A 17,711-nucleotide genomic window follows, 5' to 3' on the forward strand; every position below is an offset into this window, starting at 1 on the left:
AAAAAGCCTTTCCCCTCTGAAATTAACTAACGTAGGGGAACTGCATCAGTTTCTGTTCCTTATAATCATACAAAAGTTTACAGTAGTGAAACTAACCCTTAATGCTTTTCCAAAATTATAAATTCCTACCAAAAACTGAACGGAAATATACAATACTTACAAATATAGCACATTTTAGGATCCAGTTATGCTAAAATCTAGATAATGCACAAAAGATCTTTTTCCTCAAAGCCACCGGGTGGATGGGATTCAGATTTGGACTTTAGTTATGCAGCTCAATGTGTGGCTTGACTGACAGGCGGAACATTTGAAAAGTAACTTCTGTGGTAATGAGATAACATATAGTTATACAGAAATTCTTCCGACACAGCAGTGAGGCAAATTTAAGCAGATTAACAGAAACAACACACCAAGAGCCCATTATTCCAATAGTGTCAGCACACTTCGCTAAACAGCACAGAGAGGGAAACTAGCATGGAAATAATTGTCATCAAACTGTCAATTTTTATTTTCCTTTTTTCGTGTTTCTTTATTAAAAATCAGCTTCCCATCCCAATTTTCACAATCGCTTCATCCACAGCAGAACCGAGGCAGTGGGACGCGCTTTAGCAGTGGGTGAAATGCAATGCGGTTTCCCTCAGTATAGTGGATGAAGGTACTGTAAAGTGTCCAAAAATTGACTGCAGTGTGTGAGAATTGTCGCAAGCCAGTCTATGAGCTTCTACAGAAACAGCTTCTGCTCCAGGGTTCAGCTAATGACCTGAATCTGCCTGCCAGTTACTAGCAGTCACACTCCATGTGTTACACACTCTTACCATCTCATGGAAACTGTTTACAACATCTCAGGCTTCAACATACAGAGATGCTCTAATATTCTGACTAATTATTTTAATGAAATCAAACACAAAATAAATGCCTCAAAGCATTGATTAGCAATATTTATTATAAATGTTTATTAATATTTGTTTAAAAAAAAAAAAATCACATTATGATATTTAGCTTGGGGTCGATTAATACTTTTATTATAAAAGTATTATTATAGCACTATTATATAGTATTATATACTAGGGCTTTCAGATTTTTAAAGTAGACATTTATGTGATGAAAGTCGGGTCGACTAGTCGTTGATGACATCATTAATGAACAAATAAGCCTGAACCTCGAGCTGAGACTCAAACACAACCCCTTGTGCACAGCTATGACATATGACACAGCGCTGCCCACAAGGCTATTGCTCCTACATGACAGCTTATTTTTATCAGTTGTTTTGTCTCTGGGTCATTATGTTTCTCAAAGATTTCTGCTCATTTTATATCAGATGCAGATAAAATAACATAGTAAGATTACATTTATATGAATGCATTAGTGAGAGAGCGATTACGCGTAGGGCTGGGACAATACATTGATTCGTGATACAATGATTCTGGATGGATTTGAAAAGATTCTTAGCTTAGTTAACAGCAGATGGCGCTCTAGGCTAGTTTTTAAACCACACACTCAAAAGCTCATGAAGAAGAGTGCTTGACCGTGAATGTGCGTTTGGCTAAATTATGTAAGTGGTTAAATATACTTGCACCTCAGCTCAGAATGCTTTTATGACGATGAATGTAAACAGCCCACTGCGAACACACTTGTAATTCCTTTTCGAACTTTATGAATGATTATTTTAGGTTTAATTGGTGTGTGTAAAGGACTTGGAAGTAAGCAGAGTATGGGTGTTTCTAAAGCGCTTAGTGCCGCCATGTGTTAAAAACTAAACTCAGAATCGTTTCGAGGGAGAATTGCGATACATCTGAAAATATCAGAATTGCTCCAGATTCTTGGTATCGCAAATCGAGAATCCATGTATTCCAAGCCCTAATTACATGTGTGAATTAATTCTACATGGCATCATCTATATACTAATAGTAAAGCTGTGGGTTTTAGTTACTAAGAAATATAAGCTAGAACTTTTCAGTTTCTAAGCTATTTTAATAATAATATAGAACGGCGATTAACTTGTGTGTACAATAAGCTGTTTAAAACGTGCATTCAGCCAATGAAAATTGAGCATCCAGATGGTATAATAAAACATATCTTGTGGAGTGCTTTGTTATTTACTGTTGAATATGGAGTAGGGCTGCACGCTTTATTGCACGATCCGAAAAATTACATTGAACTTAAATGCAATTATCGCTTACATGCAAGTCTTAGTGCGATTATGAAATCACAAAGGCTGCATTGTTTTTTTTATTAGCAGCTTGTAAATGAAGTATGGCTCCAAATGCAAATCCGTCTGAAAGCACTGAGAGTTTGAATCGCTTATAATGTACATCTTTCCAGAAATAAGAGGCATTTATTAACATCTTGTCCAACAAAAGACAACATTTAATAACATGTTTTTCCTCCAAATAATAACATGTTTTTCCTCCAAACTCACTTCATAGCAACAGTTGAGCATCCTTCTGTGAGATGATGTGGCTTCTTACACAGTAAGGCAGTCATGTGTTTATTAGTCATGTTTAATCAATCAAATCGTTTTAATCTCCTGTTTATTCAGTTACAGCAATATGATGCGTCTTTTCTTCTTCTGCAGCAGGGCATATTTAGAGTTTCTGCGCAAGAGCGCCCTCTGGCTTTCAGATGGAGAAGCATTTACTACTGATCACACAGCCGTACAGCTCTGACAAGCTGCGCATAAAATAATCACAGCCTTTGCCAAATCACGTGCGGTTTAATCGCGATAAATTGTGCAGCCCTAATACGGAGCATAATTGTGGACTTCAGTGATTTCTTATCCTGTTGCTGCCTCTATAGGCCATGATCAGCAACTAGTGGACGTCAAGTTTAAAGTGTCATGGCAGAGCATTAAAGTTGACTAGATTAGACGTGCAACACCCATTATATACTAGTATTAATATTTAGTTATGAAACTCTAGAGAGCACAGGCTAACTGGTCCTTTACATGCAATCACATCATTACTGCATGGCACAAGCTGATTGGCCTTCAGCCAATGAGATTGCTTGCTCAACATTTAACATCTGGTTCATTGTTGTAAACTAGTCCTGCAGAGTTCCTCTTAAACCCTCCACCTCCCCCAGTTCCACCTGCCTAGATCTGCTATGGGATTTATGTATGTCTATTTATGCAGCAGCATATAATACATGCTCACAGCAACGTGTCTGTATTTATTAGCAGTAGCAGTAATAAGCAACAGCAGCGTAGCAGATCTAGTCCACCAAGACCAAATACATTAACATTGCCATATTCAATAACATGCTAAAACTAATCCAGAGAGTTGTCATGATTGAATTATATACCTTTATTATAAGTGGTGCAACCGTTTAGTGAATTCACCCTTGTGTTTTATATCCCAAACAAATTAGTCTCAGTCATCAGAGCAGCCACCTAGCAGAGTACTATAGAGAGATAGGAAGTTGTACTGGGGGAAGGACAGGGAAGACGGTGGAGGTCCCTGCATCATGAACAGACATACACGTCAAAGAGTGAGCTCACCAGCATAGCACACCACATTAGCATCTCAGAGCTATTCCATTTGCCATCCATCCATCTGAGAAGACCAAATTGCATTTGACAGGTGGTCCCCAGACAGTGCCACTTGACTTGCTGCGACAAATGTGCAATTTTTTCATCAGAAGCCACCTGCTTACAGGCCATCTCTCAGCTAGCAAAGCGAAGAGGGAGGGAGGGAGACAGAGTAAGACATGGGAGATTATGTGTGCATGTCTGGCACATTCAGCTACTGGACACACTTAAACAAGTATTAATATCTATAATAAAAAATGAAATACAGGGGAGGAACACTTCAATCATTTTGAAATTCAATTCTCAGATGGTATTTCTCACTCCAGAGTTGGCTATAAAGGTTCAATGATCCGTGGCCATGGAAGGCATTAGACTTCATCCTGAGCTCACTGAAAACATTTGTAAATTTGCTTATAGGCACGTATGGGAGCTTTGTTTGTTGAGAGCTAAGGGGTTTCTTCCGCAAACGTTATTTCTTACAAAGCCAACCCACATGAAGGAAACCGAGTGTAAGATTCAGGCATATTACTTCTGACTATTGTTCAGTTTTGGCTCCTTCTACAGGTCTTGTGTATTGGTTTTGTACAACTATACTGTAACCATTTGCCCTCATTCCAGGTTTCTGAAAGTAAACAATTCCACAGCTCTTTCTGAGGATGTATTGTAACATATTTTGTGTCAATCTGTCCCTGTTGTTAAGCTTCTTTTTTGCAATTATTCGTCACCCTAAGGTTCTATCTGACATTTTTGAGTTATTCACATATTCTTATTCTCTATAACTTATTTACATTGTGATTTCTTTTGAAGTTGTGCACATTTTAGGACTTTAAAAAAACAAAACAAAACAAATGGGTCTATACACAAAGGAGTATAGAATGCAAAAACTTTGAAGCTCAATCTCTCAAAACTGCTCAGAATGCAGATAGAACCTTATAACTCCAAGATGTCCTGCATTTTGTCCATTTCTGGCACATTATTTTGGCAAATTATTTCTCTTTTGACTCACTCAATGCTTGTCAGATGCGTTTTTTGGCAGACACACTATTCAGGAGTCAGCATAATGACTCACTATTGCTGATTTATTGTTGTTTAGTTATGCGTGTCCTCCACATGCATTTTGAGGGCCAACTAACTCTGAGCTGTTTACGTCCTCTGACTCTGAATTATACATTTCTATGGCAACACCAAAATGAGTAATCTGAGTAATCAATAGACAAAACCACAACATAACAGTCTTTTTGCAAATGCCTTAATTAATCTTGCGGCTTATTTAGCAGGACATAGTTAGTTATTCAGTGTTGGTGTTACTTTTAAAAGGTAATACATTACAATATTACGTTACTCCCTAACAAGTAACTAATTGCGTCACTTTTTATGGAAAGTAATGCGTTGCATTATTTTTTTTGTTTTTTTAATAAAAAAAATTAAAAATAATAAAAAAAAGTTTTTCTTGGCAAATGTAAAGGCCCTTTCACACAAAAGTGAAATGAATAAACCTCAGGCTGAAGGAAATGCATATTTACGCCTGTACAGTAGAGGGCGCAGCTCAAACAAACCTTTCAGTTGTGCTGCCATTCTGGATTGAAGAAGAATAGTATGCAGGAGAAGAAAGTTCAACACTCTTCAGCAATAAAAAAAAAAAAAAAAATTAAAACACAAATATCACATTTATCTAAAGACAATTTTGCTTAGCATGGGATCATCAAAAGGTCAGCAGCAAAGACACTGGTTAATAATGTGAGATTAAATACATAAAGTATATTTGTGTTATTTAACATTTAATTATTGCAGGTTTGTGTAATATTATGAGTTTGGATTTCACAGTTTTTATTCATTTTGAGGAATAATGAATCTGTTTTTGTGGAAGCGAGTAAATGCATGATCACAATTAGTCTAGAATTACAATAACCACCATGTTTACATAGCGCACACACAACGCCTCTGCACTTACTTCCGGACAGGAATCGGTGAATAATTAGGAAAACAACTTGAATTAAGTTAAAAGTAACTCAGATATTTTGTTGTAAATTTAAAAGTGGTGATTTAATGCCACTTTTACAAGATGTAAAATAAGTCTCTGATGTCCCCAGAGTGTGTATGAGAAGGTTTAGTAAATACCCTACAGATAATTTTTATAGCATGTTAAATTTGTCAGTTTTTGAGGGTGAGCAAAAACGCTGTTTTTGTGCGTGTCCCTTTAAATGCAAATGAGCTGCTGCTCTCAAGAAGAGGGCGGAGTTTCAGGAGCTCTGTTTTCACTATTTTGAGAATCAACACAAGGGTAAGGAAACATCTATTAGTCAGCTAACCAGGCACAAATGGCCTATAACATACTAAGATTCAAAAAGATAGATTGAAGCGATTGTTCATCCCCAATTTTTTTTTTTTTTTGGATCATTTTCACCCTCATTCCAACCCTGATGTATATGACTTTCCTTCTTCAGAGAAACACAAACAAAGATTTTTAGGAAAATAATAATATCTCTGTTAGTCAATATAATTTGGTAGTGGTGTGGTTTTTCAAGTGTCAACCGAGCGGCACCCATTCACTTGCACTACATGAACCACAATAATGGACTATGGATTATTTAACTTAAAAAGAAAGTCATATACATCGGGGATGGCATGAGGGTGAGCAAATGATGAGAGAATTTTAATTTTGGGGGGAACTATCCCTTTAGGCCCCGTCCACACGGAGACGCGTTTCAGTGAAACCGCACAAATTTTTTATCGGATAGGCGTTTCGTCCACACGGATCCGGCGTTTTCGAAAGGTGAAACCGGTATTTTTTGAAACCGGGTCCCAGAGTGGAAAAATTTGAAAACGCCGGCTTGGCGTTGTCGTGTGGACGGGGCAATCCGTATATTTTCTGAAACGATGATGTCATCACCCCACGTGTCGACCCTAGTCAGACGCGCTAACACCACAAAACAGCACCAACAACAGCAATAGCAGACTCTACATGTTTTTGTTCGTGCTGCAGAAGCTACTGAACCAAAATAAAGTGTTATTTCTAAGCTTTGCTAAAGTTTGTATTCAGCGCGCAAGGTTTATGCGCATGCTCCAAGTCTTCTTTGCTGCTTTAAGTGCATTTCTGCGGCAGAATTACAGCGCCACATAATGGTCTGGCATGTATACTACATCGTTTTGAGTCGTTTCAGTGGTTTCGTGTGGGCGCAGATATTTTTTGAGACGAGGAAAAAAAAAGATCGGTTTAGGGTAAGCTCCGGCTTCGTGTGGACGTAGCCTTAAAAAGGTGCAGTAAGTGATTTCTGAGAAACCCTGTTGAAAGTGGATCAGACCGAGCACCACAACACACTTGTAGCCAATCAACAGTAGGGGGCGTATACACTCATGATGGGGGAGAAGAGAGAGTGAACAAGAGGGAGATTTGAAGAAAGACTGTAGAAAGAGAGATGGCTGAGAGACATTACAAAAAAGGTCAGAGGAATATCACCGGACAAAGAAGGGATATGATGATCAGACAAGAGCTTTAGGACCCATGTTAAGATTAGAAAAGCTTTCCAATGCTCGAGAGAGCCAAGTGAGAGAAAATGGAAATGGACCCTGAGGTTGCATTGTTTCTGCTCCATACATGAGTATGGTTTTGCTATGTTTCATATGCTATTGTTGTAACTCTTACTATATACTCTTGTGTACTGTATGCTCATTTTTTGTTCTTCCTTTTTGTTAGTTTGTCATCTTTTCTTTATTTATCTCAAAGCATTATTTTGCTTCACTTCAGCTATGATAAAGAGTCAACCAATCTTGCATTGCGTATTCATGCATTTTGGTTGTGGAGCAATGAAGGGAGGGGTTTGTTTATTTGGGCTGATTTCAAATATCCACAGCACTTCTCAGAAATCACTTACTGTACTTTTAAATGATACTAACCAACCATCCAAGGAATGACTGAAGTCAACAACTAAAACAAGCTTTGTAATAACATCTGAACACAAAGAGACTACACAGGAAAATGAGAGTTTCCTCTTAGCTTGCCAGCGTTGCGAGAAAATGCCAAACCTAATAGCATGGGTGCAGGGATTACATTCTAACATCACAGCGCGTTTCTTCGGCACTGAAACCACATTTCAACCTCTTCTCTGAAATGTCCACTCGCAAATGACTTCCATGTTTCCGAAAGAATGCCAAAGAGATATTAAAAGCAGCTTCAGGAATGAAACACCTTGTAGGATTTCCTGCAGCAGGTTGAGTGAGCTGATAAGGGCTCGCTTGCAGACCTGCTGTAACGGGCGGGCGATCAGTCATCAGGTACAGGGGTGGAGGGGACTGCTAACAAAGCCATAAAGCCCATCCGAATCAGCAGCCAAACACTGTGGACACACCTCAGTAGTGCTGAAAACAGGTCAGCAACAACACAACACAAGCACTAAAGAAATCTGAGGACCGTCAAACTTCTGCACTGCACATTTGCACTTATGCAACAAGCAGCTAGACAGCTACCCAGCAGATAACTCAATGAAAGCTATTTTAACTTAAACACACTCCACCACAATGAAGAAAAAGGAACATGTGATATCCGGCTGTTGCCACATATTCCTTTACTGACACACCCAAGATTGTTATGTTTAGTTTGCAACCAAAAATGATTGCCATGTGCTCACCAATTCAGAAAGTTGTGTAAAAAGACAACAGTGTGCTGCTAAATTCACCTTCACTCTTACTCATCGAGAGACAGATGGACATTAACAGTGACTTCATCATCATATTAAACATTCTGGTTTAGTGTGGACCGCTTATCCAAGAAAAACAGTCTTGTTTTAGCAGAATCGTCTCCATGTGCCAGCAGTCAAATGGGAATTGCACACCTGTGTCACTGATCAAATGTTTTTCAACTTGAACTCAACGTCGTGCCAAGACTCTATGACCTTTAAAATGTGTTACTAAGGTCTAGTAAGAATTTTGTTAGTCAAGTAGGGCTGCATTAATCACAGTAACACCAAAATCACAATACGGCTTAATGTGATTATCAAATTGCAAATGCCGTGATTTAATTAAATAAAAATGCAATGTATCTATGTTTGTTTTTAACAGTGAAGCACAGCACAGTGTATTTATAGTTCTGAGCTGTTCATGGTATAGTGTTTTCAGGGTCTCACAGTAGCTCGGTTCAGAGTTTTTTTTTTTTTAACCATTTTAAATTGCAATTTTTATTAGAATGATCTATATTTACCTATATATTTAGTTATATTACTATTATTATTATTATTAACAATTCTGCATGATATAAACAGGAATTTCCTGCTTAAGAGGATTTATATGACAAAATAATGACTGTTATGCTGCTTTTAAAGGGTTAGTTCACACAAAAATGAAAATTAATCAAAGTGTTACAAAAATCTAAGCTTTACAAATCTTTTGTTTCGAATCAGTGGTTCGGATTGCCAAAGTCGCATGATTTCAGTAAACAAGGCTTCGTTACATCATAAGTATTTTAAAATTTCAACAGTTTGATACGCGATCCGAACCACTGATTTGAAACAAAAGATTCGTAAAGCTTCATGAAGCAGTGTTTTGAAATTGGCCCATTGAAAAGTCGTTATTTTGTTTTTTTGGCCCACAAAAAGTATTCTCGTCGCTTTATACTATTAAAGTTGAACCACTGTACTCGCATGAACTGTTTTAAATATGTTTTTAGTACACTGTAAACCCGAACAGTACTACTAATTTATAAAGATTGAGTATGCTGCAATTAAAGTCTGTTAAATCACTGCTGCAACTTAAAGGTGCCATTGAACATTTTTTTACAAGATGTAATATAAGTCTAAGGTGTCCCCTGAATGTGTCTGAAGTTTCAGCTCAAAATACCCCACAGATTTGTTTTAATTAATTTTTTTAACTGCCTATTTTGGGGCATCATTAAAGGAACACTCCACTTTTTTTGAAAATAGGCTCATTTTCCAACTTCCCTAGAGTTAAACAGTTGAGTTTTACCGTTTTCGAATCCATTCAGCCGATCTCCGGGTCTGGCGGTACCACTTTTAGCATAGCTTAGCATAGTTCATTGAATCTGATTAGACCGTTAGCATCGCGCTTAAAAATGACTAAAGAGTTTTGATTTTTTTCCTATTTAAAACTTGACTCTTCTGTAGTTAAATCGTGTACTAAGACCGACAGAAAATGAAAAGTTGGGATTTTCTAGGCTGATATGGCTAGGAACTATACTCTCATTCCGGCGTAATAATCAAGGAACTTTGCTGCCGTATCATGGCTGCAGCAGTGCAATGATATTACGCAGTGTCTCTCACAAATGTCTCCATGGTTGCAAGGCACGTTCCCTGTGCAAGCAGGGGCTCACAGGCGCTGCGTAATATCATTGCACTGCTGCAGCCATGGAACGGCAGCAAAGTTCCTTGATTATTACGCCTGAATGAGAGTATAGTTCCTAGCCATATCAGCCTAGAAAATCACAACTTTTTATTTTGCGTCGGTCTTAGTACACGATTTAACTACAGAAGAGTCAAGTCTTAAATAGGAAAAATATCAAAACTCTTTGGTCATTTTTAAGCGCGATGCTAACGGTCTAATCAGATTCAATGAACTATGCTAAGCTATGCTAAAAGTGGTACCGCCAGAACCAGAGATCGGCTGAATGGATTTGAAAACGGTAAAACTCAACTGCTTAACTCTAGGGGAGTTGGAAAATGAGCCTATTTTCAAAGAAAGTGGAGTGTTCCTTTAACTATGCACCGATTCAGGGGCTGCTGGCCCTTTAAATCTTGCGCTCCCTGCCCATCGAGCGCGTGACTCTATAATACAGTGCATTTACAAAGTTCACACAGCTAATATAACCCTCAAATGGATCTTTACAAGATGTTCGTCATGTATGCTGCATGCATGCTTCGGGTCATGTGAGTATAGCGTTTATTTGGGTGTTTATATTTGATTCTGAATGAGTTTGATAGTGCTCTGTGACTAAAGCTAACATTACACACTGTTGGAGAGATTTATAAAGAATGAAGTTGTGTTTATGAATTATACAGACTGCAAGTGTTTAAAAATGAAAATAACGACGACTCTTGTCTCCGTGAATACAGTAAGAAAGGATGGTAACTTTAACCACATTTAACAGTACATCTGCCATTTTTCGCTGTTGTTATTGCTTGCTTACCTAGTCTGATGATTGAGCTGTGCACAGATCCAGACGTTAATACGGGCTGCCCTTGTCTAATGCCTTTCATAATGTTGGGAACATGGGCTGGCATATGCAAATATTGGGGGCGTACACCCCGACTGTTACGTAACAGTTGGTATTATGTTGAGATTCGCCTGTTCTTCGGAGGTCTTTGAAACAAATGAGATTTATATAAGGAGGAGGAAACAATGGAGTTTGAAACTCAGTGTATGTCTTTTCCATGTACTGAACTCTTGTTATTCAACTATGCCAAGGTAAATTAAATTTTTAATTCTAGGGCACCTTTAAAACAATTACATTTTCTGAACGAGGAGTTTAGTTTTATCTTGTGTAGCTCAACATTTTTGAGTAAATCCTTATGCTTAAATTATTATTTTTAAGTTTACTGAGTGTTATAAAGTGACGTCATCCATGTCACGTCGTTATCAGAAGAATCCCCTCAACATAAACTGAGTTGCAGCAGATTTCAAGTTCCCAGCATGCTTTGCGTCACACTCTGTAAGGGAGAATAAATGTTGAAATTGAGTGTTATTTTGTGTGTTTTTGCACAATATTAATACAGGGGAAGATGTGAAGATTTAAGATGCTTTACTTAAATTTTTTGAGGTAATCGATTCTACAATAATTTTGAGTATTCTGAACTTATTGGGTTTTACAGTGTACCTTTCTGGACATCTGAAAGTGTTAATTATCTTGCCGTCAATGGAGGCCTCATCGGATTTTATCAGAAATATCTTAATTCGTGTTCTGAAGATGAATGAAGGCCTCACAGGTGTGGAACGACATGAGGGTGAGTAATAAATGACATCATTTTCATTTTTGGGTGAACTAACCCTTCAAGTAAATAAATGGACATGCAATATTGATTTCAGTTAATTAATTTAATGATGTGGAAGAACTGTAGCATGACACAGTCAAGTTTCACAGCCGTCCACCACAGTTTAGTGTTATTATTATGCAAAATATCCACCTGCAGAATGCAGCGATCAACCAATCAGAATGAAGTATTCCAGAGAGCTGTGCAATAAAATAATACATTTTAAAAATGCTCTTTGTCTTGATAACAGGCTAGTTATGGCTGGAAATAAAATCAACAATAAGTCAACTGGTTGCAAGTCAACAAAATGAAAGTATGAGCACACAGATACTAAAGTGTTATGAATTGATACATAGTTTTCTCTCTTGGGCTCCATATAAGAGCTTTATGAGACTTAAAAGTCTAGAACAATCTTCATGTATACTTCAGCACAGAAATTAATCAATAAAAAACAAAGCAATGATAATTCTGACAAGTCTGCAGCTGAAGATATATTTTACCATGTGTTTCACTAGAAGAAACAGCTTATCAGTGCAGAGAGATGGAATTGGAATGCATACTGCAGAAATGTGAAGGTCAGCATACTTACGGCTCAGTCTCATATTCTTTATTGTCTTTCTCTTCTTGTTTCTTGTCTGGCACTTCATTTGCAGACTGGTGCTTCTGAACTATCCTCATGCCTCCTCCTACTTTCACTGCCAGAAATGAACAAAAACAAGTTCAGAGTTTATTATTGTGGTAAATGAGATTACTTTTATTATATAATGTTATGAAATTTGACATATAAATCACTAGAGGCAGTTTAGTGTGCAATCTTTTCCCCTTGGCCTACTTTTAGAGTCATTACACGTTGTTATCTGATTTCTTGTGTACTTTACACCGCACAGATAGATATGCTGACGAAGTGAAACACAATGCGAAATCACACATTTACACACCGTGAAAAGAAAAAACGTGGATGAAAAAACTCTGCCATGTGTCACAATCAAACATGGTTGATCGGTAGCATACATTGTCCGTTAGAGACAAGTGACTACTTGTGGCATGCAACGTGTAAGCACTTCCCATGAGCTCAGTCCTGCATTAGGGACATTCCACAAAAAGTATGCCTTAGTCATCCCCTATGAAGATAAGTTGATAGCTGATACCAACGTTTACTCTGTTATTATAGGTATTTTTACTAGACACATTCAATTCTGAAATTTTACTATATTATTGTCAGATGCCGTTTTGGCCCATCCAAGGCCTGTTTCCAACTTATCCTTACTTAATTATAAAACATGCACATATATATATATATATATATATATATATATATATATATATATATATATATATATATATATATATATATATACACAAAAATAAAAAAATAAAAACTTATTAACATAGCATTATTACCATTACAGATTTTAAATCTTTAAATAGTTACTATTATTACACTGTTACTAGGATTATGGGCAATAAACAAACTGTACTGAACAATGGGAATAGAAGAATTTAAAGCATCAAATTAGTTTTTGTTTTCTGATTATTATTTTTTCTGAGACAATGTCTAAAATCTACAGACACGCACAGAAAATCAAATTTTCTAAATAAAAAGGCACACATTTATCGTAATGGTCCACTAGACTTCCCAGAAGAAAAACAACAACAGCAAAAGCAATAGCACGGGGACATTACCAGCAGGGAGATGTCCAGCTTTTGTTTCGATTTTCTCTTTGGGCGGCGATGACATGGTTGCTGTCAAGCGCTTCTTCCAAAGAGTTGCTTCGTTGTCTTCAAAATAAAAACAATCCTTCTGTTTCCTGGATGAAAATAACGCAGACTACTGTCGAGTTCGTCAACGTGGCTTTTCCCTGCCCATTGTTTGGCAACGGTGCGTGATGACGGCAGTGGTCGCTCCAGCCAATAAGAGCGCTTACTGAGAAAGGACGTTCCACCTCTTTACTATGGAAAGTCCAATGGAACATACGGGGAAAACCAGAAAACATAAATCTGCATGTAGAGCTGTGTAACTTTTATTAATAAGCACACAGGTTGCATATTTTAGATAGAGAGCGGGATGAAGTGTTCTTTGCTTTCATTAAAAGAAAAAGTAGCAAAAAAATTTTTTTTTTTTTTTTTTTTTTTTTTTTTTTAGAAAAAGCACCACTAAAGAAATCAATAGTACTTTTAACATGTTAAAAATGATGCAAAATAATACTCACATCATGAGATGAGATCTCCATCATATCAGTCTGGAGTCGATGCACTCATAGTTAAGATGTATGAAGGATAGCCTAAATATAATGTCTGGAAATTTTAGCAAACATAATAACCATTTCAAACATGGGTTATTTATGTCTGGAAAGCTCTGTTTGCTTTATTCAAGAACACTGCTGACAATGTGAGTGGTCCTAATATATCACTACCACGCCAGATGAAACAGTGTTAGATGCTAGTAGCAAAGAAAACACAGTGTTCTCATCAAAAATACAATGAACACAGTTTTACACTATGGGGGAAAATGAATCATGTCAGTCTTGCTCAAGTCGGTCTACATAACACAATGGAGTTCCCTAAATAAACATTGAGGAATGCACATTTGAGATCACAGCCCTTATATTTCATATTAACCCCTGTGATATTGTGTGCAGAGAATCATCATACCAAAGGGCGAGTTTAGCCCAAGGCTATTTGAGTCAGATGCTGCAATGCAAACAAAATGTCTTAGTATGGCTTGTCAGTATCAGTAAATCAAGTTCTGTTCTTCGCAAGTGTATATAAAGCAATAGATCTATCAGATGTGTGCCCTATTGCACTGTTGTGCAACCAGCAGCTGTTATTGTGTTGATGAATTTATACTGAGGTGAATCATGACCACTAGAGGGGAGACTAATGACAGGAGTCTTCATTTTGAAACAACCCATACAACTGCACTTTTTAGGCAGCGGGTAAAATAAAGCAAACAGTCCAAACTGATTTCAAATCAATATACTGTGGAGTTTATTGTGATGGAGCAGAATTCTGCATTTGCAGCATCAGCTGTTAGATTATGTCCATAGTTGCTTGGTGAAGTATCCCATCATGTATTAAAGCAAATAGGCTAACTCACTATCACTGACCACAAAAAAACATGTGAGGAGTGTTCTGGGTTTACTAAAACAGTTGTCCCGCCCCAGTGAAAGGCAATCAAACAGATATGAATTATGGTTTAGGCAGCTTCTGATCTGAGCCTGATAGAGGCAGTATTTGATCATGCTATATCGCTCACAGGTTGAGCTGTATTGTGCAGAACAAATTGTGCCAATGATGTCTGACTGTCAATAATCTCTGTGACATTCGCAGTCAGACTGGACTTCCTGTGTGGACGTATCATGAGATATTGATGGGAGCTTTATGCAACCTTTAGCTTGCATGCTCTAATAACCAAATGTTCTGATTAATATGAAAGACCTAACAGTCACAACCTGAAATGTCCTCATATCACATAAGCTGTCACTGGGGTGGGACCCTTTCAAAGGTACTAATATACCATTTAGGTACTAATATGCACACTTTAGATACGAATATGCAGTGTTGGGGAAAGTTACTTAGGGGAAAGTAATACAATATTGTGTTACACCCTAAAAAGTAATTGCGTTACTTTTACTTTTTATGGAAATTAATGCGCTATACTTTTGTGTTACTTTTTCTCACCTGGGCAGGGCTTTCTTATTTGTTTTTAATAACACAAAAAACAAAAGTTCTATTTTTTTCAAATGTAAAGGCTCTTTCACACCCAAAGTGAAACGAATAAGCCTCAGGCTGAAGGAAATACAAATTTTTGCCTGTACAGTAGCACCTCAAACAAACCTTCAAGCTGTGCTGCCATTCTGAATCACAGGATGCAGGAGAAGAAAGTTCAACACTCTTATTTCAGCAATAATAATAAAAAAAAGTGTTGTTTACCATCATCATTTAAGTAATTTTAGCTTATTAGTATGTGACTACAGTGGTTCAACCTTAAAGTTGCCCTAGAACTTTTAAAAAAAAGATGTAAGGTGTCCCCTGAATGTGTCTGTGAAGTTTCAGCTCAAAATACCCCATAGATTTTTTAAATTCATTTTTTAATTGCCTATTTTGGGGCATCATTATAAATGAGCCGATTCAGGGCTACTGGCCCTTTAATTCTTGTGCTCCACGCCCACGGAGCTCGCGCTTGCCTTGAACAGTGCATAAACAAAGTTTACACAGCTAATATAACCCTCAAATGGATCTTTACAAAGTTTTCGCCATGCATGCGACGGATTATGTGAGTATTGTATACTTTTATATTGTTTACATTGATTCTGAATGAGTTTGAGGCTGTGCTCCGTGGCTAACGGCTAATGCTACACTGTTGGAGAGATTTATAAAGAATGAAGTTGTGTTTATGCATTATACAGACTGCAAGTGTTTAAAAATGAAAATAGCGATGGCTCTCTTGTCTCCGTGACATTAGCAGTACATTAGCATCATGCTAACAAAACATTTAGAAAGACAATTTACAAATATCACTAAAAATATCATGTAATCATGGATCATGTCAGTTATTGTTGCTCCATCTGCCATTTTTCGCTATTGTTCTTGCTTGCTTACCTAGTCTGATGATTCAGCTGTGCACATCCTGCCCTTGTCTAATGCCCTTTCATAATGTTGGGAACATGGGCTGGCATGCAAATATTGGGGGCGTACACCCCGACTGTTACGTAACAGTTGATGTTATGTTGAGATTCGCCTGTTCTTTGGAGGTCTTTTAAACAAATGAGATTTATATAAGAAGGAGGAAACAATGGAGTTTGAAACTCACTGTATGTCATTTCCATGTACTGAACTCTTGTTATTTAACTATGCCAAGATAAATTAAAATTTTCATTCAAGGGCACCTTTAATGTTATGAAGCAATAAGAATTCTTTTTGTTTGCAAAAACAAAACAAAAATAACGACTATTCAACAATTTCTTCTCTTCCACGTCAGTCTCCTTCACTGTTTTGTAAACACAGTGCAGCGCTTCCGGGTTCTACGTCAGAAAGCAGGCTCAGTATTCTCTCGTCACTTCATAACATTAAGGTTGAACCACTGTAGTCACGTAGAATATTTTAACAATGTCTTTACTACCTTTCTGTAGATTGCTGTAGAAATATTGTTCATTGTTAGTTCATGTTAACTAATGTAGGTAATTAATGTTGAAACTGGTTATGACATTGCTGTGTATATTGAGGTCAGAAGCTCTCGGATTTCATCAAAAATATCTTAATATATGTTTTGAAGATGAATGAAGGTGTTACGGGTTTGGAACGACATGACTTTGAGTAATTAATGACAGAAATTTCATATTTGGCTGAACCAACCTTTTAAGGGGTATATAAAATACAAAGGTATACCTTTTGAAAGCGTGTATTTCACATTACAGTAATGAGAATTGTGGAGCAGAATGAGCTTAATTGTTCTAAAAGTAATGTTACAATATATAAAATCTTTATGGTAGCCTACTAAAAGAAGACTATTCTCTTTATGCAAAATTTTTTGGGGGTGACCTATACTCCTTTTGATTTTTCCCTGTACATGAAAAAGAAGCTATTGGTCATTTTGGAAGGAAACAACACTGATGTAATCAGGTCTGGCACAAAGATGTAGCGTCTGACATTCACAGATGCCTATTAAACTAACAACCCTGTTCAGTCCAAAATGAATACTGACGAAAATTCATTTTCACTTCATGAATAATTTCATCTGCAGTGGGATGATGATTCTTTTGTTTAACTTTCGTCTACACATAAATTGATTTTGTGCCAAATCTGCATTTTGGGGCTCTAATTCATGGATGTGTCAACAGTACGAAAGAGAGATGAGTTTTGAGTTCTTGCCGTATTTGCCCTGGCGTAAAATGAATCACATTGTTGAATTGAAGACCTATTTTCATGCCACATTAGATTATAATCCCACAGTGTGAGGCGGCACACACTGAAAATGAAACTTTGGTACATATTGAACACTTAATCATTGCAAGGGTTCAGGGGAAATAGAGCTATTCTGCACACCCTCTGAATTTAATTTTACAACTTCACAGTGCCGAGGGGATGAGACAGCGAGGGTCTTGCATTGAAATATTTCAACATGCGAGTCAGTAACATTTACAGGCTACTATAACTGACACAAATGCTCTACAATTCAGACTATATGTCATAGAATTCAAGTCTCCTAACAA

The 17,711-nt window shown here is 37.2% G+C and overlaps 1 protein-coding gene across 3 annotated transcripts in view; it reads right to left on the minus strand.

Annotated features, from left to right (window-relative positions):
- Positions 1–13,408, minus strand: part of dap (death-associated protein) — a 22,855-nt gene extending 9,447 nt beyond the window's left edge. Inside the window, exons 1-4 of one of the 3 annotated variants that reach the window (XM_067378680.1) lie at positions 13,183–13,408; positions 12,089–12,194; positions 5,083–5,147; positions 3,067–3,665 (exon numbers count right to left, since the gene is read on the minus strand). In XM_067378680.1, coding sequence (XP_067234781.1) covers positions 3,514–3,665; positions 5,083–5,147; positions 12,089–12,194; positions 13,183–13,237 — 378 coding nt within the window. In that variant the 5' untranslated portion in view covers positions 13,238–13,408 and the 3' untranslated portion in view covers positions 3,067–3,513. Of the gene's footprint in view, positions 1–3,066; positions 3,666–5,082; positions 5,148–12,088; positions 12,195–13,182 lie in introns of those variants that run through there. The other 2 variants (XM_067378679.1, XM_067378681.1) reach the window with 2 other exon arrangements.
- Between the last annotated feature and the right edge of the window lie 4,303 nt (positions 13,409–17,711).

This window comes from Chanodichthys erythropterus, chromosome 23, assembly GCF_024489055.1.
Source record: "Chanodichthys erythropterus isolate Z2021 chromosome 23, ASM2448905v1, whole genome shotgun sequence".
NCBI lineage: Eukaryota > Metazoa > Chordata > Actinopteri > Cypriniformes > Xenocyprididae > Chanodichthys > Chanodichthys erythropterus.